The 23,914-nt window shown below is 46.3% G+C and overlaps 1 protein-coding gene across 4 annotated transcripts in view; it reads right to left on the bottom strand.

Moving 5' to 3' along the window:
• The window catches only part of LOC145360855 (EVI5-like protein), a 301,896-nt gene that overhangs the window by 110,186 nt on the left and 167,796 nt on the right, over positions 1–23,914 (bottom strand). For all 4 annotated transcript variants that reach the window (XM_080216329.1, XM_080216327.1, XM_080216328.1 and 1 more), the window contains one exon: positions 3,192–3,320. In XM_080216329.1, the coding sequence (XP_080072455.1) occupies positions 3,192–3,320 (129 nt within the window). The remainder of the gene's footprint in view (positions 1–3,191; positions 3,321–23,914) is intronic.

A 23,914-nucleotide genomic window follows, 5' to 3' on the forward strand; every position in this document is an offset into this window, starting at 1 on the left:
GATGTGCAGGTTGCGGGGATGGGTCATGATAATACATAGAACACTACAGCACAAACAGGCCCTTCGGCCTACAAGTTGCGCCGATCACATCAATACCTACCAATCGATAGACCTATCTATAATCCTCAATCCCATTAAATCCCATATACTCATCCAGAAGTCCTTTAAAAGACCCCAGCGACTTCGCCTCCACCACCACTGATGGCAGCCGATTCCATTCACTCACCACCCTCTGAGTGAAAAACTTACCCCGAACATCTCCTCTGTACTTGCTTCCCAGCACCTTAAATCTGCGTCCTCTCGTAGCGACCATTTCAACCCGGGGAAATAGCCTCTGAGAATCCACCCTATCTATTCCTCTCAACATTTTATAAACCTCTATCAGGTCGCCTCTCAACCTACGCCTCTCCAGGGAGAAGAGTCCCAGCTCCCTCAACCTATCTTCATAAGGCATGCCTCCCAATCCAGGCAACATCCTTGTAAATCTCCTCTGCACCCTTTCGATAGCTTCTACGTCCTTCCTATAGTGAGGCGACCAGAACTGCGCACAGTACTCCAAGTGGGGTCTGACAAGGGTCTTATAAAGGTGCAGCATTACCTCCCAACTCCTAAACTCAATCCCTCGATTAATGAAGGTCAGTACACCATACACCTTCTTGACCACGTCCTCCACCTGTGAGGCTGATTTAAGAGTCCTGTGGACCCGGACCCCAAGATCCTTCTGCTCTTCAACACTGCTAAGACTCCTGCCCTTGATAGTGTACTCGTTCATCCCATTGGTCCTGCCAAAATGGACCACTACACATTTATCCGTGTTGAAGTCCATCTGCCACTTCTCCGCCCAGTCCTGCATCCTATTTATGTCCTGCTGCAACTTCTGACAATCTTCCAGACCATCCACAACACCACCGACCTTCGTGTCATCGGCGAACTTACTAACCCATCCCTGCACTTCCTCATCTAGGTCATTTATGAAAATGACAAACAGCAAGGGTCCTAGAACAGATCCCTGGGGCACTCCACTGGTGACCGACCTCCATGCAGAAAAAGACCCATCCACAACCACTCTCTGCCTTCTGCAGGCAAGCCAGTTCTGGATCCACAAGGCCAAAGCCCCTTGGATCCCATGCCCTCTCACCTTCTCAAGTCGTCTTGCATGGGGGACCTTATCAAATGCCTTGCTGAAGTCCATGTACACCACGTCCACTGCTCTTCCTTCGTCAATGTGTTCAGTCACATTTTCGAAGAACTCAACTAGGCTCGTAAGGCACGACCTGCCCTTGACAAAACCGTGCTGACTTTTTCTGATCATTCTAAACTTCTCCAAATGCTCATAAATCTTGTCTCTCAGAAGCCTCTCCATCAGCTTACCAACCACTGAGGTCAGACTCACCGGTCGGTAATTTCCCGGGCTATCCCTGTTCCCTTTCTTGAAAATAGGAACCACATCCGCAATCCTCCAATCCTCCGGAACCTCTCCCGTCTCCATCAATCAAAGATCATCGCCAGGGGCTCTGCAATCACCTCCCACAGTAACCTGGGGTACATCCCATCTGGTCCCGGTGACTTGTCTATCTTGATAGAATTCAAAAGTTCTAACACATCCTCTTCCTTAATATCCACATACTCAATCTTTTCCATCTGCTGCAAACCTGTAGCAAAATCTCCCAGATCAGTTTCCACTGTGAATATTGAGGCAAAGTACTCATTAAGCACCCCTGCTACTTCTTCTGGTTCCACACAGACCTTTCTCCCTTCACCTTTTATAGGTCCTATCCCTTCTCTTCTCATCCTTTTACTTTTCACATATTGGTAAATATATGCACAGAGTTATAGAGGGGAAGGTCTGGGTAAGAAGCTCATTCAGAAAGACAGTGCAAAACGCGATGGGCTCAATGGCCTCTTTCTTCACCCTGGGATCCTATGGTACTTTCCACAGCTCTCTCTCCATTTGCTGAACAGAGCATGACAATTGCACACAGCCCCTCACAGGCAGCTTCCAACAGGTTGCAGTGAATCACCTGTTCAACGACAGCAGCAGCCTGACTTTTTATTTTCGTTATTTTTTGGAATGTGGGGCAAGGCCAGCGTTTACTGCCCATCTCCTATTACCCTGGAGAAAGTGATGATGGGAATTGTGTGAAAAGTCTGGCGGTCTGGTCTGAGCGAGTGCCTCATCCAGACATTTCAACCACATTTTGCTCTGAGCCTGGAGTTGGACATGGCTCAGGCTGACTCAGAGTGGAAATATCTCTCTCTGAAAGATGCAGCGAACTGGTTGGGATTTTATGATCACAATGACAGCTACTTTCTAATTCCAAATGCCTTTAATGAACAGAGTTCAAGTTTCCCAGATGGGATTTGATCTCCTATCTCCTGATTGATACTCCAAACCTCTGGATTATTGTCGTGAATAATCATCCATTACTGTAGCCACAGGAGCTGCAGTCCTCCTCTCATTAGGACAGAGCAATAGATGATATTCAGCTCCAGAGCACACAGGGACAATATTAAACAGGCACTCTCCACTATTAAATGGGATGGCTTGATTTGTCCAGGCTCCTGACCTGCGTGCTGCCAAACCATCTCATTTAACCTGGGGGAGGAGGTGAACTAGTGATCCAGAATCCCAGGCTCTGGGAAAACGGGTTCACATCCTACCATGGTAGCTGGCGGAATTTAAACACAATTAATAAATCCAGAATTGAAAGCTAGTCTCAGTGATGGGGGCCATGAAACTATCCTCGATTATTGTAAAAATCCATCTGGTTCACCAATGCCCTTCAGGGAAGGAGAGCTGCTGTCCTTTCCAGGTCTGGCCTACACGTGACTCCAGACCCATAGCAACGTGGTCGACTCTGGAGCTGCCCTCTGAAATGGTCGAGTGAGACCCAGTTCAAAGGGCAATTAGAGGTGGGCAATAAATGCTGACCTTGTCAGTGACACCCACATCCCACGGAAGGGTAAAAAACCCCCAAAGGAACAAGAGTTCATCCCTTCCAAGTACACACAGATCATCTCTGCTAGACTTCAGATTGTCTGATTTTGCCCCAGTGGGTGCCCCCTGCAAACACTTATCTATGTTGTGTTCTTTCACAATCCAAATGAAGATCAAAGCCCATAGCGTTTTCAGCCCACGCTCACAATAAAGACTCTTCAGTTGAAGTCTACAGCAATAACAGCATTCTCACCTTTTCCATTTCCAGAACCTTATCTTGCATCTCTTTGAGTGCAGTCAGTGACTCAGCCTCTCTCAATCGAGATTGTTCCAGCTCCATCTTCAGCTGGGTGATAAACTCCTCTTTATGACGGTGATCACACTGCAAAAGAAAGAGGAAGCGGATTTCAAAACTACCCATTAATTCAGAGTGCCAACCTAGACTGCTGCTGCAATCCAATTCGCCCTGTACGCTCTACCCTCCCCACCCCAACATAACCCACACAGCATCAGACTGATAATCTACCTCACCCTGTATGGTCTACTCTCAGTCAACATAATTCACACAGCATCAGACAGACACAGAAACCTAGAGGATAGGAGCAGGAGGCCATTCATCACGATCATGGCTGATCGCCCAATCCAATGGTCCAATCCTGTTTTCTTCCATAACCTTTGATCCCATTCACCCCAAGTGCTATATCCAGCTGCCTCTTGCATACATTCAATATTTTGGCATCAACTACTTCCTGTGGTAATGAATTCCACATGCCCACCATTCCTTGGGTGAAGAAATATCTCCTCATCTTTGTCCTAAGTGGTCTACCCCAAATCCTCAAACTGTGACCCCTGGTTCTGGACTCGCCCACCAAGGGGAACATCCTCCTTGCATCTACTCTGTCTCGTCCTGTTAGAATTTTTAATGTCTGTAGGAGATCTCCCCTCATTCGTCCAAGCTCCAGCGAAAACAATCCTAACCTTGTCAATTTCTCCTCAAAAATCAGTCCCGCCATCCCCGGAATCAGTCTGGTGAACCCTTGCTGCACTTTCCTCAGAAAAGGAGATCAAAAGTGCTCACAATATTTTAGGTGTGGCCTCACCAAGGCCCTGTATAATTGCCACAACACATCCCTGCGCCTGCACTCGAAACCTCTAGCAATGAAGACCAACATACCATTTGCCTTCTTTACCGCCTGCTGTACCTGCATGTTTACCTTCAGCAACTGGTGCACAATGACACCCCAGGTCCCGCTGCACACTCTCCTCTCCCAATTCACAGCCATTCAGTAAACTGCCTCTTGTTTTTCTTCCAAAGTCACTTTATCCAAATTACGCTGCATCTGCCTTTGATTTGCCCACTCACCCAACCTGTCCAGATCATTCTGAAGGATCTCTGCACCCTCATCATTGCTCGCCCTCCCACCTAACTTGGTGTCATCTGCAAACTTTGAGATGTTCCATTTTGTTCCCTCATCCAAATCATTAACATATATTGTGAATAGCTGGGGTCCCAGCACCAATCCCTGTGGCACCCCGTGAGGTACTGCCTGCCAATTTAAAAAGCACCCATTAATTCCTACTTTTTGTTTCTCCTCTGCCAACCAGTTTTCTATCCATCTCAATACACTTTCCCCAATCCCATGCGCTTTAATCCTGCGCGATAATCTCTTATGTGGGACTTTTATCAAATTCAATTGACCCTATACTCTGTACCCTCACCCACCTCCCCGCTCCCCCAGTATAAACCACATAGCCTCAGACCGACAATCTAATTTACCCTGTACTCTGTCAGTCTGAGGCACACAGTATCAGATTGGATCCCCAGCCCCATCCCTCACAGTTTCTATCCCTAATGCAGCCGGTTTTGTGTAACAGAAATTTGCTCACTCTAAAATAGATACAAACATGAGAAACACCAAGCTAAACTTTGTTTAACATGTCCGCAGATGAAGGGCATCCATTATTTTCATTAGCGATCTGTCCACTAGGAATTAAATCAGACAAGGAGTGCATTTGTACAGGGCCTGGCTATGTGCTTTAGTCAATGAAGTAATGGTAAAGTGGTTAAAAACTAGGCAGCATGGACAAGTTGGGGCTAAGAAGTTGTTTCCATGCTGTAAGCCTCTAGGATTCTATGAAATGTACTGACTGCTGTGATCGAAGTGGGCAGGGATATAGGTTCTGATCAAGCTAGCAGTCAGTGAGAGCTCTGCAGCTTTACAGGAGCACTGGCAAGGCCAATTCTTTCAAGTGCCCCAATTAGACCTGGGCATCCTGCTGGGGTGATCAGTGTATTATGCTGCAATGCCCTCAAAGCCTTGTCTCCTCCTCTGAGTGCTTGGTTCTGAGGTGGAGAGTTAATCGTTTCCAAAAGGTTCAGTTTGCTTTCTCCAGGAGCAGAGAGAGATTCTGAAGGTTCCTCTTTCAGCTGGTTCCTGTATTTGACCCTTAATAAAATAGGGGCTTGATGTTCTCTATGTCCACACACCACCTTCAGTCAATCCTCCAGGCTGCTGATGGTAGCAGAGAGATCCTGTAGAAGACTGGTTTTCAGAGACGGACAAAGAGTAAAACGGCAGCAACACCAAAATTCCCTTCCAGGCAGGGAAGAATGGAGATGGGGTGTGTGTGTGCGTGTGTGTGTATGGGCGGTGGGGGGGGGGGGGGGGGGGGGGGCTCGATGGTGAGATGTGTGGAATGTCAGGCAGATGGGAAGGTTCATCAAGGCTGGTGGGTTTGGGGGGGTGGTCGATTGCATGCTTAGCACTGGGGGAGAATATGGAAATATGGAGGTGATCAGGGCTGGGGGCAGATGGTGGTGGTGAGAATGTGTGTTGAGTAGGGTTTTGGGGGACATTTAGATTTCCTATGCAGGAGACTGTACTCCTATAGCTGCATTGTTACTCTCTGGAAGATTGATATAATCCACTTTTTCACTGCAGTGGAGATCACCAGCTGCTACTGAACAGTTAGAAAAGTCATCGAGAAGCCAAAGCAAACATTAGCCTTTATCTAAAGCGTGCTCGAATACAAGAAGGCAAAGTGATCCTTCAGCTGTACAGAGCTGCAAAGAATCTCCCATTTAGCGTGGGTTCATTTCTGGGCACTGCAGCTCAGGAAGGAAATATTTATTACCGTTGGATGGGGACAACACAAATCCCTGCATTGTGTTGAGTAAAGAACTCCAGAACTACAAATCCATCACAATAAGGAACCTATATTACAGAAACTATACAATTCATGAAGGAGTTGGTAAACCATGGCGTAGGCAGATAGATTGGTAATAATAGCAAGACCACCTTCTCGCCTTCCCCCAGTGTCTCTTTAATAATAATAAACAGCTGCCAGTAAACAGCAAAACACAACTTACACAAGGGGTTTCAATAGCTATTAAGCAGCATTCATCACACATCGAGAAAGAGTAAATTTCTTGAGCAACCACCGTCTGTAGGTTACATTAAACAGGTTTCACACCATAGCGGCAAGAGTGTGATAACAGCAGATTGTCTGCAAGTTCAGGCAGCTAAATGTCTAACACAACCCTCAACTACAGAGCAAGCTCTTCAATCACTCACACTGAGAGGGGGATACTGAGCAGAGGGATACCTCAGAGTGAGAGTGGTCTTATTATCCCTCTTGTTTAAGGGAGTGAATATCTGAAAGCAGGAAGGGGTGACATAAAGGGGAAGATGGTGAGGGGATGGGAGTTGGGTGGGGGGGGGGGGGGGGGGGGGGGTGGGGGGGTGGGAGGAGATGGCCGGGGAGGGGGGTTGGGGGAAGGTGGGAAGAGACGCAGTGAGCAAGCAGCGGGGAGTAAACTGTGTCTTGAAACGATGTGGGTGCCAAGGATGTGGGCCTGGAATCATGGCAGGTCAGGAAGTTTTTAAATGAGTTGATATTTGCGAAGGACAGACTGTCCTCTGCTGGCTCACCAAATGGCAGCAACGTTAGTCCCACAAGATTTGTCTGTAATGCTGCTGGTTTCTCACCCTGGTGCTCCTGTCCAACTCCGTTTCAAATTACTGGCGGAATCAGCTCTTATCAGGTAGAATATTCCAGATTTAACTGGCTCACCCTACCAGCCCCAATATTCTTTTCACAGCGATTTTAAGTTTATGATTTCCAGCTGTTGATCCACTCATCGGAAAGTCTCACAATCTAATCTTTATAAATCTCTCATTATCTTTAAAAATCTCCATCAGGTCACTCCTCTTTCCAAGGAGAACAATTCTCACTTCCAATCTCTCTTCATCCCTCTTCCCATCCAGGTAAACCTCCTCAAAGACCCTCCTCATGGATATGTGGTGCCAGAATCATCTACAAAACTCCCAGCCTAACCAACGATTTACAAAATTCTGGATTGCTATTTTCCTTTTATATTCTGTTCCTCTGTTTATAAACCCCCAAAACCCAGATGGCTTTTCCACTGTCTAGTTTATCCTTTTCCCCTTTCTTGGATATGGGGATATGAGCAACCCTCTGTTCCTTCAACGCTTATTTCTGCAATAAGAATTGAAAGATTGCAACCAATTTCCCTGCTACTCGTATCTTTGCAGCCATACATTCCATCTGGGCACAGTGCCTGACTAAATTCAGCAATGCTACTCATTTTAGGATATCTTCTCTTCCTGTTGCTATGCTGGTTATAATTCCCCTGCCTGCCCCTCTTTTAGTCTAACTGTCGCATCACCTACTTCCCTCTGAAGACAGTGCTTTTGTTACTCTTCAGCCATGTCCTCTGGTTTTAAACACCTCAGTATCTTCCTCAGTAATCCCCCTTTCTCCCTGCACACTTGCTGAGCCAATGTAACCCTACTCTCAATCTCCCCAAGAGTCTCAGAATCCCAACAATGCAAAAGGAGGCCATTCCACCCATCGAATCTGCACCGACCACAATCCCACCCAGGCCCTATTCCCATAACCCACAAATTTACCCTAACTAGTCCCCCTGACAATAAGGGGCAATTTAGAATGGCCAATCCATCTAACATGCACATCTTTGGATTGTGGGAGGAAACCAGGGCACCCGGAGGAAACCCACACAGATACAGGGGGAATGTGCAAACTCCACCCAGACAGTGACCCAAGACTGGAATCAAACCCAGGTCCCTGGCGCTGTGAGACAGCAGTGCTAACCACTGTGCCGCCCTTATTGTCACATGTATTAGTATATAGTGAAAAGTATTGTTTCAATACTTCTTTGTCCCTGGGTCTTTAGGAGGTTGAACATTTCCCGTGAAGGAGCTCCTACTCTTTTACATATAATGCTTCAGGGCTCAGATTTAAGTTCAGGGGGGTCAGTTCAGCTCTGTTAGCTGGACGGCTGGTTTGTGATGTACAGTGACTCCAACAGCGTGGGTTCGATTCCCGAACCGGCTGAGGTTATTCATGAAACCTTCTCAACCTTGCCCCTCGCCTGAAGTGTAGTGACCCTCTCGTCAGCCTATGGTCGTCTGGGACCACGGCAACTTTACCTTTGCCTCGGAAACCAAAACAGATTCAAGGATTCAGAAGCAGGGAGTGACAGGGTACAACCACCAGACAACACCACAGAGTAAGGATTGGCTGGGAGAAATAAAGAAAGAGAATGAACAAGACAGACGAAAATGTACTGATGTCTGGATGATATAACAGTGGATTTGGAACGAGATGGTCACTGACAGTGCTGGCAACAAACAGCAGGACTGTCTGCTTCTGAAATGAAACTGTGGTGTAGATCCAGAGCCTTGATCAGGACTAGGTACAGATTTTAAAATATTATTTCAGGGAATGTGGACGCACTGGCTTGGTTAGCATTAATTATCCATCTCTTACTGCCCCTTGAGAATCACAATCCTACAGTGCAGAAGAGGCCCTTCAGCCCATTGAGTCTGTACCCGACGCACAAAATTTGAATTCAATAAAAATGTGGAATTAAAAGTCTAACAACAAACATGAAATGATAGTCAATCGTCGGAAAAACCCATCTGGATCACTAATGCACTTGGCAGATTGAGTATAAAAGTTGTCAGGTCACATTGCAGCTGTACAAAACCTTAGTTAGGCTTCATTTAGAATATGGTGTTCAATTCTGGTCGCCACACTACCTGAAGGACGCGAATGATTTGGAGAAGGTACAGAAGGGTGTTGCCTGGAGGATATTAGCTATGAGAGGTTGGGTAAACTCAGTTTGCTCTCACTGGAACGACACAGGTTGAGGGGGTGACCTGATGGAGGTTTACAAGATTATGAGTGACGTGGACAGAGTGGATGGTCAGACGCTCTTTCCTAGGGTAGAAAAGTGAAGTACTGGGGAACATGGGTTTAAGGTGCATGGGAAAAAGTTTAGAGGAGATGTGCGAGGCAAGTTTTTTTTAAAAAGGTGGTGAGTGTCTGGAACGCGCTGCCCAGGGAGGGGGTGGGAGCAGGTACAATAGCGGCATTTAAAGGGCAATTAGATGAATACATGAACAGGATGGGAATGGAAGGATACGAACTCTAAGTGCATTCGGTTTTAGTTTAGGCATCATGATCACCGCAGGCTTGGAGGGCTGAATGGCCCGTTCCTGTGCTGTACAGGTGGCACAGTAGCACAGTGGTTAGCACTGCGGTTAGCACTGCTGCGTCACAGCGCCAGGGACCCGGGTTCAATTCCCAGCGTGGGTCATTGTGCAGGCTCCACACAAACAAGCAGTCTCCCAGTGACTGCGTGGGTTTCCCCCAGGTACTCTGGTTTCCTCCCAGAGTCTGAAAGACGTGCTGGTTAGGTGCATTGACCCGGACAGGCACCGAACTGTGGCGACTAGGGGAATTTCACAGTGACATCAATGCAGTGTTAATGCAAACTTTACTTGTGACTAATAAGTAAACTTTAACAACTACTTTGCTCTTACTAGGTCCGGACTACATGCGACTCCAGACCCACAGGCTGACTCTTTACTGCCCTCGGAAATGGCCGAGTGAGACACTCGGTTCAAGGGGCAATTAGGGATGGGTAAGAAATGCTGGTCCAGCCAGCGATGCCCATGGAAGAATAAGAAAGATTCAAACCTTACTACTACATCACAAAAGTTCAGCACACAGACAGGGGGTTGGCACTTTCCAAACTGCAGAGCAGGCAGCTTGAGATTTCTGAGACTATCAGCTGCAAAAGCCGTTTTTATTTAAATCTCACCCACTCCACCCAATCTGAACAAAAGACTGCTGTTATAATGGCTGACAACCGCAAGTTCTGCTGCGAGATTGCTGACTGACATTTTCACACCAACTTTTTATCTGATAAAAGCCTTTGGTACAAGGCAGCTGGTTCTCAACACAGTGGGCCGTATTCACGTCAGCACAGGGTTTGCCGGCACAAACAAAGCACTGGCTGGTGATGCAGCAAATTAAACGTGCGCTTCACAAACGTACAGAGAAGGCAGAGTGGAGGAACAAGCGTACGCACAGAAAGAGAGCAGAAAAAGCGAGTGGGCTCAGACCCGACAAGGTGTTTGACAAACAACAGCCCGTCCCAATCCCCAATCCCTCACCACCAGAGCCACAACTGTCCAGCCCAATTCCTCCTCCTACCCAAAATCCCCACAGACTCTCTCTCAATCACAGCAGAAGATGTCAACATGAACTCTATTGGGCCCATATTTTGCCACAGAAGGACGTGCCAAGGGCATTAGTTAACATGCCTCGTATATGTGTAGTTTTTGCTATTCTTTACAGGGGGACAGTTGCTGAGTGTGAGCATTGATAGCGGTGAAGCGAGGGAAGCCAGGCATCTGATACCCAGGTGAACAGCACAACCAACAGTGCATCCCAAGCAGGCTGAAAGATGGTGAAATGCACAACACAGCAATGCAGAATGTCAAATCTGGCTGATTGAGAGTCAGAGGGAGGAGGCAGGATAGGAGTGGAGGGCAGAGAGCGAAGGAGGAAGCAGGGTGGAAGTGGAGGGCAGAGAGCGAGGGAGGAAGCAGGGTGAGAGTGGACAGTAGAGGGTGAGGGAGGAGACAAGGTGGGTGTGGAGGATAGAGGAGGGAGGGAGGAGGCAGGGAGGGAGTGGGGTAGAGGGTGAGGGAGGAGGCGGCAGGATGGGGGCGGAGGGCAGAGAGTGAGGGAGGAGGCAGGGTGGGAGCTTGCGGGTGAGGGAATGAGAAATCAGGTTGCAGCATCTGGTACAAGATGCAACTTATGAAGAATTTAAGTGGTTGGAGCTTAATTGAGGAGAGGCTTTATTTATTATTTATAATAAATAAAGTTTATTTAAGCTTAAAGAATGTGAGATGGCGTAATCTGGGGCAGAGAGAGAGACAGTCTGATTAAAGCACCAGAAGTAAATCACTGGTCATCAAGCAGGCAGGGAAAAAGTCATAAAAAGGGCAGAGAGATTTTATATATCGGAACATTGGACTAAAGACGTACACAATGATTAATCTGTGCAAGATCAATGCTATTGTCTGCAGGTTTTGGCTTCCCCATCATAGAAAAAAAAAGACAACCTGGATGAGAAGAGGATTAAGAGTTATGCTGGACTACTGAAAAACCATGGCTGGGATCAAAGTGCTGAAAATAGTGAAAACGGCTCGAGGGCAATAATGTTTGCTGGTAAGAGGCAGAAACTTGGAATTGGCATCACGACCAACGGGAAGCGAGAACAGATTTTTCTTGAAAAAGGTTATTAGCGGCAAGTCAGTCAGAACATTCAGGAGGGACAATAATCCAGGCTTAGGCTGACAAGTGGCAAGTAATATTTGCGCCACACCAATGCCAGGCAATGTCAATCACCAATAAGAGACACTCCAATCACTGTCCCTTGACATTTAATAATGTAACCATCACTGAATCCCCTCACTGACAACATCCTTGGGGTTACCATTGACCAGAAACTCAATTGGACTCACCACAAAAGCACAGTAGCTACAAGAGCAGGTCAGAGGCTAGGAATACTGCAATGAGTAACTCCCCTCCTGATTCCCCAGAGCCTGTCCACCATCTACAAGGCACAAGTCAGGAGTGTGATGGAATACTCCCCACCCTGCCTGGATGGGTGCAACTCCGACAACATTCAAGAAGCTCAACACCATCCAGCACAAAGCAGCCCGCTTCATTGGCACCACATCTGCAAACATTCACTCCCTCCATCACCGACGCTCAGTAGTAGCAGTGTGTACAATCTACAAGTTGCACTGTGGCAATTCATCAAAGATCCTTAGACAGCACCTTCCAAACCCACGGCCACTTTCATCTGGAAGGACAATAGGCAGCAGGTACATGGGAACACCACCACCTACAAGTTCCCCTCCAATCCTCACACCATCCTGACTTGGAAATATATCAGCCGTTCCTTCAGTCGCTGGGTCAAAATCCTGGAATTCCCTCCCTAACGGCATTGTGGGCCAACACACAGAACATGGACTGCAGCGATTCAAGAGGCAGCTCACCACCACCTTCTCAAGGGCAACTAGGGATGGGCAATAAATGCTGACCCAGCCAGTGACACCCATGTCCCTTGTATGATTAAAAAAGAGGGAATTTAAAAAAAAAATTGAGCAGAAAAAAATTAAAGGTTACAAAGATGATTGGCGCAACTTGTGGGCCGAAGGGCCTGTTTGTGCTGTAGTGTTCTATGTTTAGAAAAGGACGACACAGTGGCACAGTGGTTAGCGCTGCTGCCACATGGTTCAATTCCTGGTTTGGGTCACTGTCTGTGCAGTGTCTGCACGTTCTCCCCATGTTTGCGTGGGTTTCCTCCGACGGTCTGAAAGGTGTGCTGGTTAGGTGCATTTACCGTGCTAAATTCTCCCTCAGTGTACCCGAATAGGCGCCTTAGTGTGGTGACCAAGGGGTTTCACAGTATCTTCATTGCAGTGTTAATGTAAGCCTTACTTGTGTCAATAAATAAACTAAAAAAATCATTAAAGAAAGGGGCAAGGAAACACAACAGGAGGTGAAAATTCCGAAGTGGAGTTAAACAAAATGGGACAAATACTGCTTCCTGTGATTCTCTGTCATCGCTCTATGAGAAACTTGGTTCTCTCACAATGACTACTTCAATTTAGACAGCGCCTTTGGGCTTCACAGGAACATAATGTTTGTCACTGAGCCACATAGGGGTATTGGGAGACATCACCAAAAGCATGCTTAAAGAGATAGGATTGCATTAAGCAAGGTGGAGCAGTGTAGGGAGGGAATTCCAGAGCTCGGAGTCCTGGAAACTGAAGGCATCCACATCAATATATATATCCTGGAAGGTTGGGGGGCTGATGGATATTATGGTCTGGAAGGGGTGTGGCAGTGGAAGGACTGGACAATAAAGATGAGAATGTTAATAATTGAAATATTGCTCGAGCAGGAGCTAATATAGCTCAGCAAGCACTGGGGCGAGTTCAGACAGGGGCAGAGTTCTGGGTGGCTTCAAGTTTAAAGGGGGTGGACTGTGGAGGACTGGCCAAATGTGCATTGGAATAGTCACGTCCAGAGGTAATAACGGCATGGTTAAGGGAGTGGAAAAAGGGGTGATGTCAGGACAATGTCACTGAACTGGAAACAGGGAGCCCTGGTGACTGCACAAATGTGGGCTCAGCTTGGCATCAAATGTCACATCAAGGTTATGAATATCACGCATGAGAAGTCATACAGACTGGAAAGGTTAACTGTTTCTCTCTCCACAGATGGGACCAATCCTGCTGCGTTTTCCCAGCATTTTTGCGTTTTTGTTGCGGATAACACAGTTTAATGCCAGGAGGAGGATGGATTGGGAAGCCCCGGAACAGAGCTTGGAGCAGGAACCAGGAATCTCCAATATTTCATTAGGGAAAATTGTGTTGTCTCAGTGCTGGCTGATGCCCAGTGCTGATTATACAGCAACAGCGAGTGGCGAGGTGCAACTGGGTGGCTGGCATGAGAAGTAGAATCTCAGAATCCTACAGTGCTGAAGGAGGCTATTTGGCCCATCAAGTCTGCACCAACTACAATCCCACCCAGGTCCTATCCCCATAACTCCATGCATTTACTGTGGCTAGTCACCCTGACACTAAAGGGGCAATTTAGCATGGCCAATCCACCAAACCTGCACATCTCTGGATTGTGGGAGGAAACTGGAGCACCCCGAGGAAACCCATAGAGGAGACTTGAAGGCTAACACCTTTGAATGATGTTGATGAGGGATGGCAGATGGATGAGGAGTAGGAGGGGAAAAGGATAGATCCTCGGGGAGCACTGGAAGGTAATGGTGCAGAAAGAGGAGCCAGTTCAAGTGATTTTCTGGCTATGTTGGGATAGATAAGGATGCAACCAGGTGAAGCAACACCACTGAGCTGGAGACATTTTGGAGGAGGATAATGGGCAGCTGCAGTGATGGGAGATAGCTTATCCCAGGGTCATCGGGACTTTGATAGTTGATGTTAGGGGTGGAAATCTGACTGGAGGGATTCAAAATCAGGAGTGATGGGAAGCGACAAAGTGCGCAAGGACTGAGGCAGGAGAGGACAGTTGCATATGGGATGGTCATTTTCCAGGGCAGTCAGGGCCAGGAGGAGAAGTTCGATGAGCAACAGCTGGTGGGAATAGGATTGAGGGGACAAGAAGATGGGTCTCATGGACAAAAGACAGTATGGTGCCACAGTGGTTAGCGCTGCTGCCAGGGACCTGGGTTCGGTTCCTGGTTTGGGACACTGTCTGTGCAGGGTCTGCACGTTCTCCCCGTGGGTTTCCTCCGGTTTCCCCTCTCGTTTTGAGAGGCGTGCTGGTTAGGTGCATTGACCCAACCAGGTGCCAGATTGTGGAGACTTGGGGAATTTCACAGTAACTTCATTGCAGTGTTAATGTAAGCCTTACTTGCGACTGATAAATAAACTTTAAAAAAAAAAGACAGGGCAAGTTTGGGGGCGGAACCAGATTAAAGAAGGTGAGTTGGTGGAAGAAGGGAAGCAGCAGCTGATCAGATTGCACATTGTCACAACGATCGAGACAATGAGCTGCCCTTGTTGTTGGGACGTGAGGATGGAGAAAGAGAAAGCAGGGCTTTGCAGCAGAGGAAATCTGGGCCATAACTTGGCACCTCAGTGTGACCCTGAAATTGTGAGCAGTCTGAGATGTTAAGGGCACTCCCCACACTGTATATAAGCTGTCTCCATGATGTGGAGATGCCGTCATTGGACTGGGGTAAACACAGTAAGAAGTCTCACAACACCAGGTAGCAAACGCCACCAGCTTTTGAAGCACTGCTCCTTCATCAGGTGAGTGGGATTTCAGTTCACAAACAGGGTGTATAAAGACACAAACTCATTACAAAATAATGGTTGGAATACACATTGGGGGCCAGATATCAAAAGGTGGAGAGGGGATGTGATGGAGTAAATCAGGAGCTGCAGATATGCTGTGACAAACAGATACATTTAAGTTTATTTATTAGTGTCAGAAGTAGGCTTATATTAACATTGCAATGACATTACTGTGAAAATCCTCTTGATCATTGGGGAATAGTGGTTTTTTTCCCCAGGGAAGGATACAGAAGGGGGTATGGTTAGGAAACATAGAAGATAGAACATTACAGCGCAGAACAGGCCCTTCGGCCCACGATGTTGCGCCGACCAGTTAAAAAGCAATGACCCTCTAACCTAAACCAAACCCTTTCCATCCATAAACCTATCCACGGATCTCTTAAACGCCCCCAAACTAGGTGCATTTACAACTGCAGCAGGCAGGGCATTCCAATCCCTCACCACCCTCTGGGTAAAGAACCTACCCCTGACATCCGTCCTATAACTACCCCCCCTTAATTTAAAGCTATAACGATAGGGGGATAGGAGTGGTGAGTGGTACAAGGGAGTGATTGTAGATGTCGTGAACTTGATGTGATGGGACTAGCAAGACCATGTGGGACGCAAAGGTCGAGTGGCGTGGCCATGAATACGATTGGGAAATTGAGAGAGAGATTAAAGGAAGTTTAGGGGATTGCAAACTCAGGGGAGAGGGAACATGGCGAGTTGAGATGGAGGTTGAAATGACTCAGGATGAGAAGTTGCAGAGGTTGGAGGAGGGAAGCGGTAAAGATATCTTGGTGGTTTTATTGGCGGAACAACACAATAATAAAGGAAGAGAGCTAGCTGCAAATTTCCCCAATTCCCATGTCAGGGAATCGTTCAGAGTGAGCGTCAATGACACCGTGCAACAACCGCTGTTATCAGAGCACTAACTCAATAAAACACAACTGCAGAAGAGTCCTGCTGTAACTTCAATCATTGCTACAGATGTGAGCACTGGATGCTATACCGCTGGTGCCATCTTTAAACACAGTAAGAAGTCTCACAAACCAGGTTAAAGCCCAACAGATTTATTTAGTAGCAAAAGTCACCAGCTTTCAGAGCGCTGCTCCTTCGTCAGGTGAGCGGGAGTTCTATTCACAAACAGGGCATATAAAGACATAAACTCAAATTACAGAATAATGATTGGAGTGCGAGTCTTCACAGCTAATCAAGTCTTAAAAGGTAAAGACAATGTAGAACATAGAACAATACAGGCTCTTTGGCCCTCGATGTTGTGCCGAGCTACGTCCGAAACCAAGATCAAGCTATTCCACTCCCTATCATTCTGGTATGACAATGTGAGTGGAGAGAGCATTAAGCACAGATCAAAGAGATGAGTTTTGTCTCCAGACAGGACAGTTAGTGAGATTTCGCAATTGAGAAGTGCCAGATCATCGACATGGATGCCATCATCTCACTGAGAACACGATCCACCAGGTACACGGTACATACTCTTGCAACTCGGCCAATGTTGTCTACCTGATATGCTGCAGGAAAGGATATCCCAAGGCATGGTACACTGGGGAGGCCGTGCAGACATTACGACAATGGATGAATGAACACCGCTTGACTATCACCAGGCAAGATTGTTCTCTTCAACACTTCAGCGATCACGGGCATTCGACCTCTGATTTTCGGATACGCGTTCGCCAGGCAGCCCTCACGACACACGACAGTGCAGAATCGCTGAGCAGAAACTGATAGCCAAGTTCCACAAAAATGAGGACGGCCTCAACTGGGATCTTGGGTTCATGTCGCACTATCTGTAACCTCCATGATTTGCCTGGACTTGCAAAATCTCACTAACTGGAGACAATACACATCTCTTTAACCTGTGCTTAACACACTCTCCATTCAAATTGTCTTGACCTTTAAGACTTGGTTAGCTGTAAGGACTCACATTCCTACCATTATTTTGTAACTTGAGTGTATGTCTTTATACGCCCTGTTTGTGAATAGAACTCCCACTTACCAGACGAAGGAACAGCGCTCCGAAAGCTAATGGTGTTTACTACCAAATAAACGTATCGGACTTTAACCTGGTGTTGTGAGATTTCTTATTGTGTTTAACCCAGTCCAACACCGGCATCTCCGCATCATGACCACCATCTTTGCGCACCACGTCAGGTAGGCACGATGTATCCCTTCATTATAAAGACGGAGTGTACAAGGCCACAAAAGCTTCACTAAAAATCAATAACCTCACACTAGAACCTGACCAAATTACCATCATGCCTTGGCAGCTATAGCAGTTTTGGTTTGTGTTAAAACTTGAACTGTAGTATTCTCTAGTGATGGTGTTTACCCAGACTGTGCTATCAAACTGAATAAAACCCGTGTAGAAGGATGAAACATTGGTGTCTGCAAAGACAGGTCATGTCTTAGACCTCGACAGTTATGTGTTGACAAAATGCTACCCAATGTTAGCGAGCAGGCTAAAGGCACACCCGTTTGGAAGAATGCCACACAAGTGAGGACAAGCAAGCACTGGATGGTAAGAAGCTGCCATCTTACCTACCCACCCTCCCCACACACACACAAAATTTCACCATCTGCGGTGGTGAGCTAATCCACTGCACCGTAAGGCCATCCCTCAATGAATTGGCATGGTGGGACAGTGGTTAGGACTGCTGCCTCACAGCGCCAGGGTCCCTGGTTCAATTCCTGCCTCGGGTGACTGCTGGCGTGGAGTTTGCACATTCTCCCCATGCCTGCGTGGGTTTCCTCCGGGTGATTCCGGTTTCCTCCCAGAGTCCAAAGACGTGCAAGTTATGTTGATTGGCCTAGTGTCAGGTGATTAGTAGGATAAATGTATGGGATTGTGCGAATAGGGCCTGGGTGGGAGTGTGGTCAGTACAACTTGATGAGTTTAAAGGCCTCCTTCCATACTGCAGGGGTTCTATGACTCTCTATCTTGTGGATTGGCTTCAGCTCGGAAACGCGACTTCTTTATCAAAAGACTATTTACAATCACTGCCATGAAACAACTACTCCAAAACAGGACAGCTTCTAAAGATGCAGGTGTGCACATAGCCAAGCCATCCCGGGTAATAGGACCCAGTAAAAAATAACAGAATGGGCTTTGGGCAGCCGAGATTAATGATACAGAGAGTCAAATACAGGTAAGTGTAAAGCCAGAGGCCCAAAACAAAAATAAACCATTTGGAGTACATGTTTCACAGTAACAAATAGAACAGATACGAGATGGGACTGGTTTGGAGATACAGCAATTAAACAATTGATTCAGTATTTGAACTGGAAAGGAAGGGGGAAGGCATTATGGCCTTCTTAGATTTTAAATTTGTTCATGGAACAGTACAGAAAGGGGTCATTTGGCCCATCAAGCCTGTACCCACACAATCCCATCCAAGCCCTATCCTCACAACTAACACTGCTAACCCCCTGGACACTAAGGTCAATTTAGCATGGCCAATCCACCTAATCCACACATTTTTGGACTGAGAGGAAACCAGAGCACCTGGAGGAAACCCACGCAGACTCAGAGAACGTGCAAACTCCACACAGACAGTGACCCAAACGACACATTGAGGTGGGGTAGGTTTGGCAATTTTGGGATTCTTGAGGTTGTATTTTGGGCAGTGATTGATTTCCAATTTACTGAAAACCTGGGTCCCTGGCACTGAGGCAGCAGTGCTAACCACTGTGCCACCATGCCATCCATGGTGGGCATCACTGGCTGGCCAGGATTTACTGTCCATCCCTGATGGCACAAGTCAATCACATTGCTATGACTCTGGAATCACATGTAGGCCAGACCGGGTAAGGACAGCAGATTTCCTTCCCTAAAGGTTCATTACTGAACCAGATGGGTTTCTGCAAAAAATCAACAATGGTCCTCATTAGACTTTTAATTTCAGATTTTTATTGCATTCAAATTTCACCATCTGTGGTGGTGGGATCCGAACCCATGTCCCCAGACAGTACCCTGGGTCTCTGGATTACTAGTCCAGTAACATTGCCACTATTACACCCTCCACATAAGAAGCTCAAGAAACAAACTGAAAACTCAATAGTTACAGATCAGGAAAGCTGCCTGACCAGCCTTAAAAAATTCATCCATGCAAACAGAATTTCCATTTTAGTATCCAACTGATATCCCTGTCTATGAAGTGAGCAAATACCCCTATCGGAGATGGTAGAGTGAAGGTTCACCAGTTTCGTTTCTGGGTTGAGGGGGCTGCCTTACGTTGAGGGACTCAGTGAATTGAACCTGTGCTCCCCAGAACTTGCAAGAGCAAGAGGTGATAAACAAGAATCTAAGAGGCTTGAGACAGCAGACGGAGGTTGCTTATCCTGGCTGGGGAATTTGGAACATTGGGGTACAGTCTTGGGGTTAGGGATCGGGATTAAAGGTCAATCATCGAGGCCTAAAAGGAGAAGTTTCTTCAGTCAATGGGATGTGAACCTTTGGAATTATCTAGCCCAGAGGGTTGTGGCTGCTCCATCGTTGAATATATTTAAGGCTGGGACAGAGTTTTGGGGGAAGGGATACGGGGAGAAGGCAGGAAAGTGGAGTTGAAGTCCAGGATCAACCATGATCGTATTGAATGATGGAACAGGCTCGATGGGCTGAATGGTCTGCTCCCGCTGCTCTCTCACATTCTTGTACATTGTCTGTGTCTCATCGACTCAACACTCCAAACGTGAACACAAATGGGATGGATTTTCTCACGTGGCTGTTGACAGCAGTGCTCAGAGCTATCCCCATCACTAGAAAAAAACTTAACAATCCTGTCATTCGGAAAGCCGGTGAATACAAAAATGAGAACAAGAAATTGTTTAATCGGTTGGCCCAGTTTCAGCATCTCTGCTCAATGTCTCACTATCTTAATTTATTCAATGCAGCTAACACCATCTGACAAAGTGTGCACATGTTGTTCAAGTCCTCTGTAGTCCAGGTACGCCACCTCATCCAACCCAATCTAAAAAAATAGAATCGATATTAAAAAGAACAATTTTAAGTTGAGGGTTTATATTTTGAAATGTCACAGGAAAAGATGTAGCTTGAAGCTTTTCATCCTGCGCTCATCACGACACTCACAAGAATACCAAATGTAAAGGAAACAACAATTTATACTTCATGAGAAGAGAGTGCTGAATGGTGAGCAAGTGGACTCTGATTGGTAGAGACATTGTAAAAAGTCTGACAACACCAGGTTTAAGTCCAACCGATTTATTTGATAGTAAACTCACTAGCTTTGGAGGGGTTTCCCTCTTCTTCGGGTGAATGGAGAGGGAAACCCCTCGAAAGCTAGTGAGTTTACTATCAAATAAATCGGTTGGACTTAAACCTGGTGTTGTCAGACTTTTTACTGTGTTTACCCCAGTCCAACGCCGGCATATCCACATCACGGTAGAGACATTGCCATGAAGAATACACCAAGTAACTGACAGTTGCTGCCAGTCCTTGTTTAAATTCAGACCAGGCAGGTGACTCTGAATAGCCCTGGGGAATGAACTAGAGAATGGCTGTCGCCTATTCTGTTCAGTTGAAACAGGTGCAATGTGTGTACACGTTCTTTCTGTCTGTAAAGAAGAGAGTCCACTCATCAATCAATCAGCACTCTCTTCTCATTAAGTATAAATTGTTGTTCTCTTTACATTTGGTATTTGTGAATGTTCTGATGAGTTCAAAACAAGAAGTTTCTACATATGTCTTATTTGCAGCATGGTGGCACAATGGCACAGTGATTAGTTCTACTGCCTCTCAGCGCCAACGATCCAGGTTCAATTCCTGGCCTTGAGCCACTGTCTGTGTGGAGTCTGCATGTTCTCCCCATGTCTGCATGGGTTTCCTCCCACAGTCCAAAGATGTGCGGGTTAAGTTGATTGGCAATGCTAAATTGACCTTTAGTGTCAGGATGACTAGCTAGGGTAAATGCATGTGGTTATGGGGATAGGGTCTGGGTGGGATTCTGGTCGATGCAGACTCAATGGGCCGAATGGCCTCCTTCTGCATTGTAGGATTCTATAGATTATTTCAGCAACAGGAGCTCCTAATAGTATATACAGTCAATAAGTTAACAAATCACAAAGGAAAATTTTATTTGCTCTCAGGATAAAGGTAAGTGAGCAGAGCAGGTTCTCGATCTCCACAACTGCAGGTAGAGATTTCCTGCCTAAGGTTAAAGCTTTCACCCAGTGACTGACAAACCACATTGTGCCATCACTCGGCCTTTTGGCTACGATCAAGCTTTGGATTGAGCTCCAAGTGGGATGCAATGCCTCACCTTGTCAGCTGGGATCTTGCTTGTCTCTCTTGTGGGGACCATAAATTGGATTCAATTTGAATTTGGTTTTTGGAGCAAGCAAGGAAGTTTGTCCAGCCCATTCTGAGCACTGACTTGGTAACTTTAAGGATTGCGTAAGAAGATCTTTCAAAGCTTGTAATGCAACGTCAAGATCTTCACAACATGCCTTGAATCAGAGCTAAGGACTAACTGAATCCATCAGAGGAATTCAGGTTTTACCTTTCTAAAAATACCAATCGGCTGCCAACATTATATCAAGGAAATAAAATTCTAATTAAGATTCAAACTTTAAAAAAACTTTATATCAAGGGAATAAAATTCTAATTACAATCTCAAAACTTCGACACAAAACATGCAGCTCATTCAGATTACAAGCGTCAAACATTCAGTTACCTTGTCTGAATAGTGCCTAGTTAGCAGTATGATATTTAGCTAATCCATTTTCTTTGTTTTAAAACAGAACATCTGGAAGTGTGGCTTTGGTCCAACTAAACCCTCAATGTGAGGTTTCACAACTGACTTAGTCAAAAAAATTACACAGTGGGACAGGTTTTCCTGTTCCGCCTGCCAGGGCAATCGTAGACAGTGAGGGGCAGACCGTGGAAAGGTCTGTTGTCCTCGAGCGGGATTTTCTGGTTTCAGGACAAAAGTGACCGGAAAATTCCATCCAGTGAGTCTGCACTCAGAAACATAGTGGATAACGTGCCCCTGTCTACATCAAAGATGAAGTAGAAAGGGTCGAGAGCTTCAAGATTTTAGGTATCTGGATCACCAACCACCTGTCCGGTCCCCGCCATGCCAACACTATAGGTAAGAAAGCCCACAACGCTTCTACTTTCTCAGACTAAGGAAATTCGGCAAGTCAGCTACAACTCTCAGCAACTTTTACAGATGCACCATTGAAAGTATAATTTCTGGTTGTATCAGAGCTTGGTGTGGCTCCTACGAAGACCGCAAGGAACCATAAATGGTCATGAATGAAGCCCAGTCCTTCACTCAAACCAGCCTTCCATCCATTGACTCTGTCTACACTTCCCGTTGCCTTGGAAAAGCAGCCAGCATAATCAAAGACCCCACACACCCCGGACATTCTCTCTTCCACCTTCTTCTGTTAGGAAGAAAATACAACAGTCTGAGGTCACCTCTCAACCGACTCAAGAATAGCCTCTTCCCTGCTGCCATCAGACTTTTGAATGAACCTACCTTGCATTGAGTTGATCTTTTTCTACACCCTAGCTGTGACTGTAACACTACATTCTGCACTCTCTCCATTCCTTCTCTATGAAGGGTATGCTTTGTCTGTATAACGTGCAAGAAACAATACTTTTCACTGTATACGAATACATGTGAAATAATAAATCAAATCAAATATACTTACCAATTAATCAAACACGTTTCTCTTCCCAAAACAGTTTCATGATCATTTAAACAAAGGGGTTCAAATAAACAAACTGAGGAATGTTTGAAAGAACTTTTTCACATGCAGAATGAACGCAGAAAGTGCAGCCTGTAAACTGTTCCTACTAATCCACCATTCCACAGCCAACAGCTCACTTCCTCCTCTACAATATTCCAATATGACAAGGAGCAGTTTATTGCAGAAGTCATTCCATTCTGCGATACAGCAACAAGAAAGGAGATGTAACTTAACATCAGCAGTCTTACAGGCTGTTACAGGATTAAAGGGAAATTCGCCACAGTCCCAGATGACAAAAGCCTACTTTCCCCTTTCACTGGTTAAATCACTGGTGGTGATTTAACCCGAGGATCACCACACCTCAGGTGAGGGGCATGGTTGAGGTGATATGATTAAGCTTACAAAAACCAGTACTGCACAGGAACAGGCTCTTCAGCCCTCTGAGTCTGTGACAACACAGGTGCCTCTCAAATCTAACATCTTCTGGCCTCTACGTGGTCCATATCTATTCCCTGACGATTCATGTATCTATCCAGATGCCTCCTGAATGTTGTTACAGAATCTGCTTCCATCACCTCCTCCAGCAGCGCGTTCCAGACATTCATGTGTTAAAAAGTTGTCCCTACTCCCCCAATCTTTGTATCGCTTTCAAACTTTTCCCCTCTCACTTTTAACCTACGCCCCCAGCAATTGACCCTTCGGTCCTGGGAAAAAAAATTCTGACTATCCAAGCCTGTCATCATCTTGTAAACCTCTATCAGGTCCCCCCTCATTCTACAACACTCCAATGAAAATAATCCAAGTTTTTGCAACCTTTCTTCAAAGCCCCTCTCCTGCACCCTCTCATCAATATCCTTCTGGTAGGATGGCAGCCAGAATTGAACACAATACTCCAAATGCAGCCTAACCAAAGTTTTATACAGCTGCAACATGATTTTCCAATTCCTATACTCAACACCCAACCAATGAAGGCCAGCATGCCATATGCCTTCTTGGCCACACTGTCCACCTG

Source organism: Carcharhinus amblyrhynchos, chromosome 33, assembly GCF_965287045.1.
Source record: "Carcharhinus amblyrhynchos chromosome 33, sCarAmb.v2.hapA, whole genome shotgun sequence".
Taxonomy (NCBI): domain Eukaryota; kingdom Metazoa; phylum Chordata; class Chondrichthyes; order Carcharhiniformes; family Carcharhinidae; genus Carcharhinus; species Carcharhinus amblyrhynchos.